A 13,075-nucleotide genomic window follows, 5' to 3' on the forward strand; every position below is an offset into this window, starting at 1 on the left:
CCTGTCGAATATCGCCAACTCAAGTTTGAGATGCAATGAGAGAACATGCTGGCTGGATGCGTCTGAGAAGAAGGCGATTGGTGGAGAGGGTGGGAGAGTCCACTTTCCTCTCGAAAGTGGCGTCCACAGGAAGGAGGGCGCCGCGTTTGTCCACCAGAAGCAGCAGCATCAGCAAAGACCGGAGAGAAGCTCTCTCAGACAGGCAGCAGCAGAGGAGGCGAGAGCATCACGTCGTAATCTACGTCTTCGTTTTTCTTCGATTTTTCGCGTAATTTTTTGGGCTCCCAGTCCCATCCCTTACAAGCCCACTACTACCCTTCGTCGTCGTCAAAACAGGTCATCCAGGTACGTTCAAGGGCTCGTCCCCCTCTTTTTATACACAAAATACCAGCATTTTTAGGAAATTTGTTTGTGACGGCGAGGTGGAGGGAAGGCATGGTGAGAGCGAGCAATGGCCGCCGACACCAGTCATCTTTCTTATTCATTCATTCATAAATAGTAAAAACAAATAAGAATGCTTTGAAATGAGTAGGAATACAAATAATTGGTTATTGAGGGGGGTATTTCTTGTAAGGGAGCAGGAGGGGGTTATCTTATTTTGATGGAATTTTTAGATGCATTTTTGAGAAGTAGTGAAGATGATGAATGATGCAATGAAACGTATTTCATGTTTGGAATTAATTTTGTTTGCAGAACCACCCCCTCTCTTCGTGAAATAAGATGGCTACCCGTATCTACGTTGGTGGAATAAATGACACGGTTACCCGTGAACATTTGGAGGACTTGTTCAACAAGTATGGCAAGGTGAGCTAATCTTTAGTTGATTTTTTTGTAGATTTTTAAGCCTTGTATGACATTTGAATTTAATTTTATGATATTGTAACATTTTCAGACCGAGCACGTTTGGGTTGCATTCAAGTAAGCATTGATAACTTGTTACATTTTTTATCATTTTGGGAAGAAAAATTAAACTAATAAATTTTACTTGTTCTCAGCCCCCCAGGTTTCGCCTTCGTCAACTTTGAAACCGAACAATCTGCGACTGATGCCGTGGACGCTCTGAATGGAGAAGAATTCATGGGATGCAAGCTCCGTGTTGAAGTTTCTCGCCCAAGGGCCCCAGGCGGTCGAGGTGGACGTGGTAGGGATCGTGGGGGTCGTAAGTGACCATTAAACTCACGCAGAAATACCTTTAACGATAGTATTTGATTTAGAACCTTTGCATTTGAAGGTTAATTTGAACATGAAACTAACTAGTTTTCTTTGGTGTTCTATAGGCGGATATGGGGGCGGCCGAGGTGGAGGTGGTCGAGGAGGCTATGATGGTGGTGGCGGTGGAGGTTATCGAGGTGGACGTGGCGGTGGCGGTAAGCTTATATTTTCTTCACCATTATCATTGTTCTTTTTCTGTCATGTTTCTGTATTACTGTAGTGTGGGTATATACTTAATACTATTACTAGTGAACACTAGTCAAGGTGTGGTGAAGGGATATTATATATATATTTTTGTAAGGGGTTCATTGTTGGACTGATGTGTTGCATGATAAATTGTGAAAAGGTTCACTTAATTTGTGTGTAAACTATTGTCACAAAAAGCAACCTTCTTTTCATGCATGTTATTTGTTCAAAGCAAAGTATCATCCTAAACTTGCTTGAAAAAGAGTCCATATGTAGAGAAAGTCACGTACATACACACACACACCAGTATATACACCAGTGATAGGAAGTATGAAAGATGGATAAGAAGAAGATTAGGCTCATATACGATCATAAAAGTAATGATGAATGTTTCAGACACGAGGATTAGGATTCACTCAGTTCAATATTAATGCAACGCTATTCAATATAGATAGATTCAGTTTTGATTTTAAAAAGCGACGAGCTTAGAAGCTCAAACCATATATTACTAGTATCATTGTTATGATTATATTCACTTTCACTCCTAGTTTCACTTAATACTTCACTCCTCTCATTGACTCGCTCATATTAAATCGCCTCATCTTTATTTTGGTTTGAGAAGTTTGGCTGATGTGGTTTGGTTGTACTGAATGGTTTAGGATACCGTGATGGCGGAGGAAGAGGAGGGCGTCGAGGAGGGGGTGGGGGTATGTACCCATATCGTCAAAACATGCAAGATGGTGGTGGCTGGAATTAATTACATGAGAGCTTTCCTGCTTAAACTTATACTTGGCCCACCCGATTCTCTTACGTGCTGCTTTATTTTTTAGTGTCATTTGTTATGTCTCCAACCAATAATATTATATACATGTATATATTATATTTCGTTGACTATGATTGTCGATGTTGATGTTCCAAGTTTTGAATCTGCTCTGCTCCGTCTGACTACGATATTATGTATGAAAATTGTGGTGCTTCCAACGACCAGCTAGTTTTTTTAAAATTTCAAACAAGTTGGGCTTTTTAACTTTATAAAATATCTAGCAGCACCACATTTTAATTTCAAAGTTCAACCAAACATTTTTTATTGAAGAAATCTCAATTTAATATTATGATTTGACAGTCTAATTTTGACTGGTGAATTTTTTGAATGATTGTTATTTATTGCTTTTGTTTTTGTCTTCTCATTATCTAACGAAATAAGCTTCCTATATAGCTTTCCTCCGAAAACAAGAAGAATAATATGACAAAAAGCCTCGTAGTAGATTTAGAAGCATGGATGTGATATCGACAGTGGGCTGAGTTAAACAAGCAAGCGAAAGTTTTTATTACATTTTTCTTTGTTCTTCTTTTTCATTTTTAAGATGATTGGTAAATCGAAAATCTCCATACACACACTTCTCTCTTCGTCAAATCAAAATCGCTGGACTTGTTTGATTTTCTCTCCGTTGATGTTTTGTTTCTTCACCCCCCCCCAACCCACCCCCCTACCACAACAACAATCACTACCCAACCTACCTACCTACCCTGCAGAAATTCGCTATACTAAACCGTTTCCATTTTGTGACTAAAACGTTTCATATGGTACGGTGCAAAAAAGTACAACAACCAACCGCAAAATTTAACCTGTTAAAGTTGCATTTTGCTTCGATTTCCTCGTCGTTGCAAAATGTTTCTACTCCACCGATTGATGAATGTTCTATTGTATTGTTATCTACAACTAAAAAATCTAATTTTGTTATAAACCTTTTCTAAAAGCGTCTTCATAGATTAAAAACTCAATTCAATATGTTCTCACTTATCCTACTTTCTGGAGAAAAAAACCTTGTTTATTATTGTTATTATTATTATTGATAATTTTATATGCAATGCCGCCTCGTCCGCACATTTTACACCACTCGACTGTTGTCACCTCCACCATTTCCTCACACCTCACCCAGTTTGTATTGTTTTTGCATTGCACTTCTAAAAAAATCACCATACGCGATATCATGTGATACTTATCAGTGTACAATACTACCAGTACTTTTGTATGCGTGATGATGATTGATGATGTGATTCGTGGCTGCTGCTGCTGATAGTGCTGATTACTTGAAAACAAAACTGCATATTAGATATATTTTTTTGCACCATCCATCTATAACAATACCTCGTTTCATGAGATCTCATCCTAATGTTTATATATACTACTTTGTTGCATTTTTTGGTACTAAACTGGCAAATCCCGACAGGACTCGAAGGGTTTAGATAATTAACTACTGCTGACCGAGATATTAGTGTAATTAATTACTAGTGAAAAAAACTGGCTGTTTTGTGTGTGACAAACTACTGAATGGGGGAGAGAGGGAGGGAAAGGGATGGACTTTTTATATAGTTTTTTAAAATCTTCATATAATAATAACAATAATCTATCTACTCCTGTGTACACGTTTAAACTAAGCAATTCATTCTTCGCTCATTGATTCAAGTCAAAATTAACATTGGATGGAATATATATATGCCTCGAACAGGAGGAGGAGGATTCCGAGGAGGACGTCGAGACGATGATCGTGGAAGCCGTTACGACAACTACCGCTCTTCTGGTGGTGGAGGAGGAGGCTCTCGTGGGGGTTCCCGTGGTGGAGGTTCTCGCGGAGGTGGTGATCGCTATCGTAGTCGCTCGCCCCAAAGCCGCGGAAGGTACGATTCCGATTAAGCTGGGGGTACTTCAATAATACAATTCGAATTGCAATTAATAATAATACGCACAAGCATCGCCATCCATCATGATAATACCCTTCCCGTCTTGAGTCGTAACGTATCCTGAATCTTATCGAAAACAAACGAGAGACTTTTTAACAAGAATTTTTACAAGAGATACAAGACAGTGAATTGTGATTAACGATATATACACAGATATTCGAATGAATTTTACGGAAGGGGAATGAATGAACAATTGGAATCACCGGAAAGAGTGCACTCTGCGAAATAATAGTCAAAAAGCTCGTCAGAAATTACGCTACGGACCGTTTTCGTTAGGCGAAGAATGATAACCAAGGAATTTCGATGATTATATAATGGTTAATGATGGTTAGATTTTAGGTCGTTAAGTTGAGTACCGATTTACCATCACGGTATTGGAACAAAAGAAAAATATTATTTAGATCTCAGGAGTAAACCAAAGATTATATTTACATGTACCTGCAAAAGTTGAACACTTTCTACTCAACTGATCTCATATTCAAGACAGCAGATTATACGTATACATACATAGAGAGAGAGAGAGAGAACTGCGATATATCCACATGATTTTAATGGCAATGAATAACTAATTATGCAATCCTAAATCTTCGACCTCTACAGCGGCGGCTACGGTGACTCCAGCGGATATGGCGGGTATTCTCGGAGTTCCGGTGGTGGTGATGGCTATGGAAGCTATTAATTACCCCCCACCCCCAGTACCAACTACCACTACTACTTAGTTCTACTACAGAGACACTTACATTAAGCAAAAACCAAGGTATCAAAAACCCTCTCTTCCGTATATTCGCACGCAGTCAGCTAGTTCTTCGTACAATAATATTTCTTCTGTTTATTTGCCATTTGCCATCGTCTTATTCTTTAATTGGTTTGTCTCCGCTCCGATATTAAGCCAGAACTTCGTATTATTATAATCAATTTCTCACTCTCTCTCTTTTTTGAAACAATGCAGTCACAGGCAAAAAAATCCAATCGAGTTCTTCGCTATATTACGGTGCTCTCAATTTCAGATTATTCATGAAATTTCTCGAAATTAACTTCGCGTCGAATTTTCTTCGATTGGAAAAGACTGCATAAAAATGTAACAACGAAAGAAATCTCGGCTTACTACTGGACTGTGATAAATCTTGTGTTCGTTCGCTGTGATAAACAGTTACAAACTTCACAAAAGATATTACCCCTTTTCACCGCAAAATGCAAAATGCCCTCTCAACTAATGTCTCCTTATCCACTCGATTACCCTACCCCACCCCCCATTCACTATCAAACCTGCATTAAAATTCCTTGTCAGGTGCTAGTCACATCACAAAATTTTGTCCCGATAAGTTTATCCAGTTCTATAATAAACCTCACTTGACATTGTGGTGAAAGAACTAATCAATTGTTCAAATCGATCTCAATTTTGACAACCCTTTTCACTCCCGTCCCCACAATTAACATTTCTCCTTCGACCCCTTATATTATTGTCCCAACAGCAATTATTACCAAGAATAGGACCCATGCGCTACTTTACTTTTTGACTTTCTGTGATCTCTCAATGCCATTTAATATTATGAAATATGAAAGTATTGTGAAATGCAAAAATATGGACAGTGTTTGATTGATTTACACAGTTGTATCATCGCTGCGCTCCCTTCGAACGTTAAAAAGCACAGACTGACTGATTCCTTCGATTCGTGACTTCGATGTACTTCATCTTATACCTCGTCATCATCGCTCCGACTTGAAGAAAATCAAGCCACGTAATACTAATTTATTTGTTTCTTCATTTCTACATGATTTATTATAATTACTGATAATCAGTCCTCATCATAACTTTTCAATGTTTCCCCCATTCGAAATCTTCGCAAATTTTCAGTTTGTCGTCTGCTGAACAAAGTGTTTAATGTTGATCTCGTTTCAATCGTGTTACAATAGGTGCAAGCAGCGTATATAAAATATTCTACGTTTTTTTATAAATATTGTTGTGCTTCAAGGATTATCTGCTACTACTAACTAAACTGCTATCCCAACTAAATAGACAAATGTGTTTGTTAATTGTATTTCTAAAATCCTGCGTTATATTTGTGTGCCACACGTTTTTTGACAACTTTCAATCGTGACTTATCTTATTTACTGTCGTGAATTATTATTATGTGAAGAACGACGAGCGACGCGAAGGTCGATTATATATACTACTAATTGCAGCCATAAAATAATATTCCATCCAATTATAGGGATGATTCAACTTGTCTATTTGTGTTAACTGTAGGATGTTTCCTTCAATTTTGTATAATGATATAATTAATTATTGTTCTCGTGTTTGTTTTCTAGCTCTACAGAAATAAAATTATTAAAATCATCATTTACTATATTATTTTCAGCAGGTTATATATTCATAGACAGTAGTGTTTTTGTTATTCTACATACATGCATGTTCTTAGAAATGCGTGAAATTGTTTGAGTTAATACATATTACATACATACATATGCTGTCGTCTCTGTGTAGTTACTTAACTGATTATTTTAATCTCAACAATAATATTATCATTGTTGGTTAAATACTCTTGATCCGGCAGCTTTAATTATAATATTCTATTCCTACAATTATTTGAAAATTATTTAAAAATTTGGAGATATTTTATCTTATTTTGAGTACTCAATAAATTGTTACTATTTAAATTAACTAAGAAAGTTTTATTTGTACTGATAAATATTTGAAGAAACTGTTTGACATTCATTCGCATCCACAATCATTAAACCTCGCACCTTGCATCGTAATGAAAAATAATTATTCATGAAAAAGACGTACCTTCCATTACAATCAATATGATTCCTTCCTTCCATGATAAAGATGTTTTAGAGAGAGACTAGGATTTTATCTTAAGACTTTTTCATAAATAAGCTTCTTCCATCGTTGCTATTTTCAGCGTAAACAATAAGTTTAAGTTTTAGAAGATATTTTAACCTTACGACGTATAGGTTTCAGAAATAAATGGTCAATATCGTTCACTCGTCCATATTGCTTATTTAGTCATTGATGCTCATGCTTAGCCATTCATAAAATTATTTGGAAGTCAAGATACGTATTATGTACAAGTTACATATACATGGACCAAGTGTGAACAATCCATTCTGTTACAAATGATACTTACAACAATTGTGACCATTGTGCAAATATTAAACACAGGTCAGTATAATAATGGCGATATTTTATTATGTCCATAGTTGGCGACTGATTGACCCACTAATAGCGATAATATAATAATGAGAGGGCGAAATGTTGCAGTTGACGTTGGTAGCGTTTTGTGTGACATTAGTGGTGAGTAATGTTACCACAACTTTGTCCACCTTTACAAATAATGTCTTCAAGGAGCCAAATAATGGAGCGGAAGAGTCATCAGGTTAATACACACATTAAATTAGTTGAAAATTCACATTCTTCGCCTATATTTTTAATAAATATAAATTTCAAGGTTAACAAGCATGCAATCCAAATTTCAAGACCATAAATATTTCACATAATTAACCGTCGTAAAAATTACAGGGAGCAGCTTGCTCGAGCTTATTAGGCAGGAACGAGTATACGAATTACAGCGATACTGGAAAATCCTGGAAACTATGAAGGTCATTCCTCCAAAAAGACGACAGAAACGAGACAGCACTGACTCATCACAACCTTTTTCATGTCGTCCAGTCAAGTGCACTTATCCACCGGATGATGCCAACTGCACCATAGCCGATAAGCACGATGAGAGCATTAATCGGCCAAAAGGCCCAAAAAGTTTGTGTTGTCCGTTGTACAAGTGTAGGGACAAGGATGGAATCTTCCCGTATCACGGTAAATTAAGAAGGGAATTGGTGAAACAGCATAGTACTTAATGCGCCTTATTTAGGAGCGTTCGGACGAGGACCATCAAAAAATCCTCACAAAAATAAGAATGATGAAAATAGTAATTTATCGAAATCATCGGCTACCGGAAGCGACACTTTCTCCTGTTCTTCAGTATCCTGTCAATTTCCACCAAATGATGCCTCTTGTGTCATACCTGACAAGTCTGACATGAGCATCCCACACCCTAAAGGTCCTTGTGCACTTTTTCACCCCGCAACTTCCACTCCACAATTCTCATTCCCCAATTCTCACTTTCTACTAATTTTCACGAAATCACAAAATAGTAATACAACCTCAAGGTGGTTGCGTTTATACCCTATTTACTCTTAAGTTGGACTGTGATCCATGACCTCTGGAGTTCGACCTGGCTAGAAGTTTTTTTATATAACCTTTGGGGTAGTGTCCATACCCTTCAGTTTTTGTACTGGAGGATTTATCTTTCTCCATTCTTGTCCACCAATCCGACTTTCCAACCCTCCAAATACCCCTTTTCCCACCTGCTTGCGTAAGATTCGGTGTCAATTTTTATGAAATTTGTCTATGAATATATAGGTCAGAAGGCTGGATGTTGCCCTCTGTATAAATGCACCTCCTCGGACGGCTCTATGTTTCCATTTCATGGTTCGTAAATTTTGTGTACTATTCTGTAAATTCATATAGCCAAGGCAAAAGGAGGTATTTAGTTAACTAAGGCTTATAGGCAGTACAAAATTATTAGATAAATGAATTTATGGTTCCAACCTTTTATTAATTTAATTTAATCTACTAATCAGGGGCATTTGGACGGGGACCTCCTTTGTCGAAGGGAAGACAAAGGGAATCGGAAGAACAACAATCGTCCTTGGCTCCCAAATCGGATTCTGTTAGGAAAGAGGAAAGCAGCTCGTGTGGAAAGGTTAATTGTGAACAAGCCCCTGTTATGGAATCCAAGTGTCGCATGCTTGACCCTGATGATAATACTTTTCCAAGACCGCAAGGGAGACACTCGACGTGCTGTCCAATGTTTAGGTGTGAGAATTCGGATGGTTCATCCTTTTCATTTCACGGTAAATTTATTCAATTCCAATCATCTGGATATATGCTTTAATTATCCAAGTAGCTAGTAACTATTAAATTCTTGTGCATGCTGGACAAAGTGTGTGGGACCACAAGATCATTTATGTTATGCAAAATTTGTTACAGGAGCATTTGGGAGAGGACCGACTACTCTGTCACAAAAATCTATGTTTGAATTTAAAACAACAACGCCATCACCTAATGACGTCTGCTCTGAAGTGCACTGCCAATTTCCACCCTTTGATTCTCAATGCTCAATTGTAGACGTTTTAGACACAAATGTGAAGCGCCCCAAAGGAAAGACAGCAAAGTGCTGTAATTTGTTCAATTGTAAAAATAAGGATGGTTCTTCCTTCCCATTTCATGGTAGAAGACTAAATACGATTTTAGACAAATATTTACTTACGGTGCAATTGTAAATATGTTATGTAGCTTCTTTGCTATGTAGGAGTATACGGCAAAGGTCCAATTAAACCTCCACCCACATTGGAAAAACAAGAAGAAAACTTTTCATGCAAAGAAGTGCATTGCCAATTTCCACCAAATGATGCTAAATGTACTCTACATGATAAGTCTGATGATAGCATCCAACAACCAAAGGGAAATAAAAAATCGTGTTGTGGAGGTGCACTATACAAATGTGTTAATGATGATGGCTCGTATTTTCCATTTCATGGTAAATTGTGCAAAATGTGTCCTTAGTCTTTACATATGTACGCTCAATTGTGTGAAAAGTTCGAAACAGAAACTTTACTTTGCGCTGTACAGGTGCGTTTGGGCGAGGGCCTGTGAAAGGAAGTGAGAAAATTAAGAAAACTACCACACCCACACCACCTCCAAGTTCCTCAACCGCATTTCCTCCACGAACTACAACTCCATTTTCTTCAATGGCCATGCCCTTCACGTTTCCAACCATTGACTTTGGCATGAACATGTTTAAGGAAAATTCTAAATCATCTACATTGCCGCAATCAATCAAATCAACCACTGTTGCTCCGATTACCACAACTACTCCAGCGAGCTTGTTTAAGGAACCCAAAATGGACTTTAATTTTCCAATGATGGCTATGGATATGAATATGGGGATGAGTAACTTTGGGGCTTCCTCAAAGACAACCACGCCGATACCCTCATCAACCTTTGGACGTCTTTCGACAACTACTCCATCAAGTTTATCTAAAGAACCCGAGTTCCCAAAAATGGATTTCAGTTTTCCAATGATGTCCATGGATATGGGCATGGGGATGAGTAATTTTGGGGCTTCCTCAAAGACAACCACGCCGATACCCCCATCAAAATTTGGAGTTCTTTCGACTCCAGCTTCTGTACTCATTGCCACACCAGCTACGAAAACTACTACAAGCAGACCTGCTACAACAACACAATTTTCTTCAATGATCAAAGAAATGGAATTTCCTAAGATGGATTTCCCATCGATGGACTTTGGTATGTCCGGATTCGGAGATTCGTCATCAAAATCTAAAACGACTACACCTTCCCCTTTTAGTACCAGTATTAAGAAACCAGATTTGACTAGTACGGCATCGCCTTTTCCGACGATGGAGATGCCCTCCATGGATTTTAACATGATGGACATGAAAATGCCATCCATGGATTTCCCATCTATGACTAGCATGACCCCATCCACCAATAAAACTGGTAGGTTTCCCTCTATATTCCAAGTAATTGATTAATGTACTAATTCGCAACTTGTCTTAATTTAAGGAGAAAATGGGAATGTCAACGTGATGAAAGTAGTCGATAAGACCAACGGTAATGTGGAAACAAATGTCGTCGCGACTGGTGGCGAGGACGCCGTGGCATTTGCAACCGACGGTGGTGGCGATACTTCGGATGCAGATATTGCCGCAATGCAAAAAGAAATGGATGCAATGTCCGCATCGATGAATATGAACATGATGATGAAAAAGAAGCGAGAGACAGAGTAAAATATCTCAACATAATTGACCAACAAATTAACCACTATTTAACTTTTTAAACCATGTAACGGAGGTATTTATGTACATGTGCCATCTGAATATTTGATAATTTTGATTGCATACAAATATGCCAAATTATCTATATAACGACTAACGTTAATCTATGAAAATAATAAATTTGATTGCACAAGCACAACCATGTATCACAACTGTTTTTAGATTTGTTCATTCATAATTTGATAAACAGTAAATATATTGAATTGTTCAAAATAATTCAAATATAGTTTTGTTCATCCAGCCATGTATATGATAATTAACCAGAGATTTCACATCTTGCACATATCTAGATAGACACATACATACATCGAGTCATATGTCATATATGTATGCAACTTGAACAAATGTGATCTCCCTTTTCATAAGAAAATATCATATTTGTATATTATTAATACACTATCTATGGTATATAGCAATATGAATAAGTATATGAATGATCTAATAAGATAACATTCAACCACAATCCCACAGATCCGTGCAGTTCAATGTTGATACATAAGTACGTATAAATACCCTTTCTCATTGACGTCACAAGAAAATCTCCGACACGATACGAATAGTGAGCACTATAATCTCATAGTATTTGCGAATCCTTGCTGAACTGGAGTAAACTTTGCTAAAATACCAAAACATTGGTATAAACACACAGTTGTCCATTTTTCAAAATTCAGCGAATGATACGACGTACGAGTACTTTTTACAATTTATTATTTATCTAAATGCAGAAATGTGATACAAGTTGCACTTTTTTGAAGCAGTGCAGTGTTACACATTTTAGACTTACAAAAAATAATCTTGGAATATAGAAAATGACACATTATCAGCTTTCAGTTTTCGTCGTAGCGAGTGTCTTTGCAATTACATCTGTAGCTGAAGAAAATATATATTGCAACAGGTACATAGGCAATTTTTTCAAATTAATTGCCGTAATATCCATAATTGTTTACTATTTTGAATAACAAGTATTTCCACTGATAGTCAATATTAGCGAGTATGTGTATGGATAATCATTTTGAATTCTCCATCCGCGATTAGATTAGTTTGGACAAAACCAGAAACTATAAATTTTAATCGCTAACTGCACTATTCTTTGTCAGGAGTTGTGTCGAAGAATTTCACAACCGTACAAATCCAGAGTTTCAAGAATGTTTAGATGCGCAAGCCGATTGTGGGTATGCACTTTTACGCATAAAAATATGTACATATGTATGTAATCCAGTGTTATGGACATGAAACGATAAAAACGATCATTTTATGAATTTTGCCAGAATGTCCGCATTTGCAATAGCAATTAATGTCTTCATAGGACTTCTCACCTTGGTCGGCATTGTAGCAATTGGAATTCGATGCTGCTTGCTCGCAAAACTGATAGGTACTGATTTCTTAATACACTGTGCTTTTTTTATTTATGTCATGCTAGATGGTAGTGGTAATTTTTCCATGATAAGCACTGGTTAATCGTTTATGACTTGATTATTTTTGATTCTTAAACAGGAAACAGTAAAAAAGAAAAACCAGGTTATGAAGTTGGCGACGAGGTGCAGCAACAACTTCAACCACAAATCTGAGTTTCGTGTGCTTTCTTTATATTACAATACAATGCTATAACGAATGATTTTAATAAAGTATTTTACGCAGAATATTTTAATACATATAAATAGGCATGCATTTATATTGCATTCTATTGTCAAGTCTATTTTTAATGGCTGAAAGGATCATAGGACTTCTACAAATACTTCTGCATCTTCACTTTGCCTCAGGTTGCAAGATATATAAACCATGATCTTATTGACTCATATTCATACATGAACGGAAGACATCTGAAAATTTTCATGTCGATGATTAAAATCAATATGTATTTATGTATGCAAGCGAGTTAATCTAATAAAGCGTAATATGCTTTCATGTCCCTATATATTAAATAAATTTATAATTTTAATAAATCTAATATGTATCGTAATTTTAATATGTATCGTTCAAAATAATAATCTACTGCCCTCCTACATATGCT

At 36.9% G+C, this 13,075-nt stretch overlaps 3 protein-coding genes across 6 annotated transcripts; all 3 read left to right on the forward strand.

Annotated features, from left to right (window-relative positions):
* Positions 1-179: 179 nt before the first annotated feature.
* LOC110842653 (RNA-binding protein Rsf1) lies at positions 180-6,802 on the forward strand. Of its 4 annotated transcripts, XR_004834034.1 has the most exons (8): positions 180-345; positions 694-804; positions 893-918; positions 996-1,141; positions 1,278-1,367; positions 3,909-4,077; positions 4,741-4,897; positions 5,751-6,802. XR_004834034.1 is itself a non-coding variant. In XM_022088434.2 (7 exons), the coding sequence occupies exons 2-6, from the start codon at positions 721-723 to the stop codon at positions 4,091-4,093; spliced, it is 531 nt and encodes a 176-aa protein (XP_021944126.1). In that variant the 5' UTR covers positions 180-345; positions 694-720; the 3' UTR covers positions 4,094-4,100; positions 4,741-6,802. The 4 variants fall into 4 exon arrangements, 3 of the variants coding, with proteins under 3 accessions (XP_021944126.1, XP_035703930.1, XP_021944127.1); XM_022088434.2 differs by having other exon boundaries at positions 3,909-4,100; positions 4,741-6,802; XM_035848037.1 differs by having other exon boundaries at positions 4,741-6,802.
* A 712-nt stretch (positions 6,803-7,514) lies between these two features.
* LOC118434452 lies at positions 7,515-11,203 on the forward strand. Its single transcript, XM_035848038.1, has 6 exons — positions 7,515-8,632; positions 8,785-9,057; positions 9,194-9,433; positions 9,516-9,743; positions 9,836-10,726; positions 10,793-11,203. The coding sequence occupies exons 1-6, from the start codon at positions 8,539-8,541 to the stop codon at positions 11,014-11,016; spliced, it is 1,950 nt and encodes a 649-aa protein (XP_035703931.1). The 5' UTR covers positions 7,515-8,538; the 3' UTR covers positions 11,017-11,203.
* Positions 11,204-11,599: 396 nt separating this feature from the next.
* On the forward strand, positions 11,600-12,716 carry LOC110843018. The gene is made up of 4 exons (XM_022088922.2): positions 11,600-11,959; positions 12,162-12,236; positions 12,333-12,436; positions 12,559-12,716. Exons 1-4 carry the CDS (start codon positions 11,874-11,876, stop codon positions 12,630-12,632), a joined length of 339 nt encoding a protein of 112 aa, XP_021944614.1. The 5' UTR covers positions 11,600-11,873; the 3' UTR covers positions 12,633-12,716.
* The last annotated feature ends 359 nt before the right edge of the window (positions 12,717-13,075 follow it).

Source organism: Folsomia candida, unplaced genomic scaffold, assembly GCF_002217175.1.
Source record: "Folsomia candida strain VU population unplaced genomic scaffold, ASM221717v1 Fcan01_Sc002, whole genome shotgun sequence".
Classification (NCBI taxonomy): Eukaryota; Metazoa; Arthropoda; class Collembola; order Entomobryomorpha; family Isotomidae; genus Folsomia; species Folsomia candida.

Bases quoted from the DNA above. Each gene is read 5' to 3' on its own strand.
- LOC110842653 (XM_035848037.1), top strand. From the start codon at position 721: ATGGCTACCCGTATCTACGTTGGTGGAATAAATGACACGGTTACCCGT. The intron at 805-892 runs GTGAGCTAATCT...TAACATTTTCAG, and splicing joins TGTTCAACAAGTATGGCAAG to ACCGAGCACGTTTGGGTTGC. The intron at 4,078-4,740 runs GTACGATTCCGA...CGACCTCTACAG, and splicing joins TCGCCCCAAAGCCGCGGAAG to CGGCGGCTACGGTGACTCCA.
- LOC118434452 (XM_035848038.1), top strand. From the start codon at position 8,539: ATGAAATTTGTCTATGAATATATAGGTCAGAAGGCTGGATGTTGCCCT. The intron at 9,434-9,515 runs GTAGAAGACTAA...TTTGCTATGTAG, and splicing joins TTCTTCCTTCCCATTTCATG to GAGTATACGGCAAAGGTCCA. The intron at 10,727-10,792 runs GTAGGTTTCCCT...TCTTAATTTAAG, and splicing joins CCCATCCACCAATAAAACTG to GAGAAAATGGGAATGTCAAC.
- LOC110843018 (XM_022088922.2), top strand. From the start codon at position 11,874: ATGACACATTATCAGCTTTCAGTTTTCGTCGTAGCGAGTGTCTTTGCA. The intron at 12,237-12,332 runs GTATGCACTTTT...GAATTTTGCCAG, and splicing joins GATGCGCAAGCCGATTGTGG to AATGTCCGCATTTGCAATAG. The intron at 12,437-12,558 runs GTACTGATTTCT...ATTCTTAAACAG, and splicing joins CTTGCTCGCAAAACTGATAG to GAAACAGTAAAAAAGAAAAA.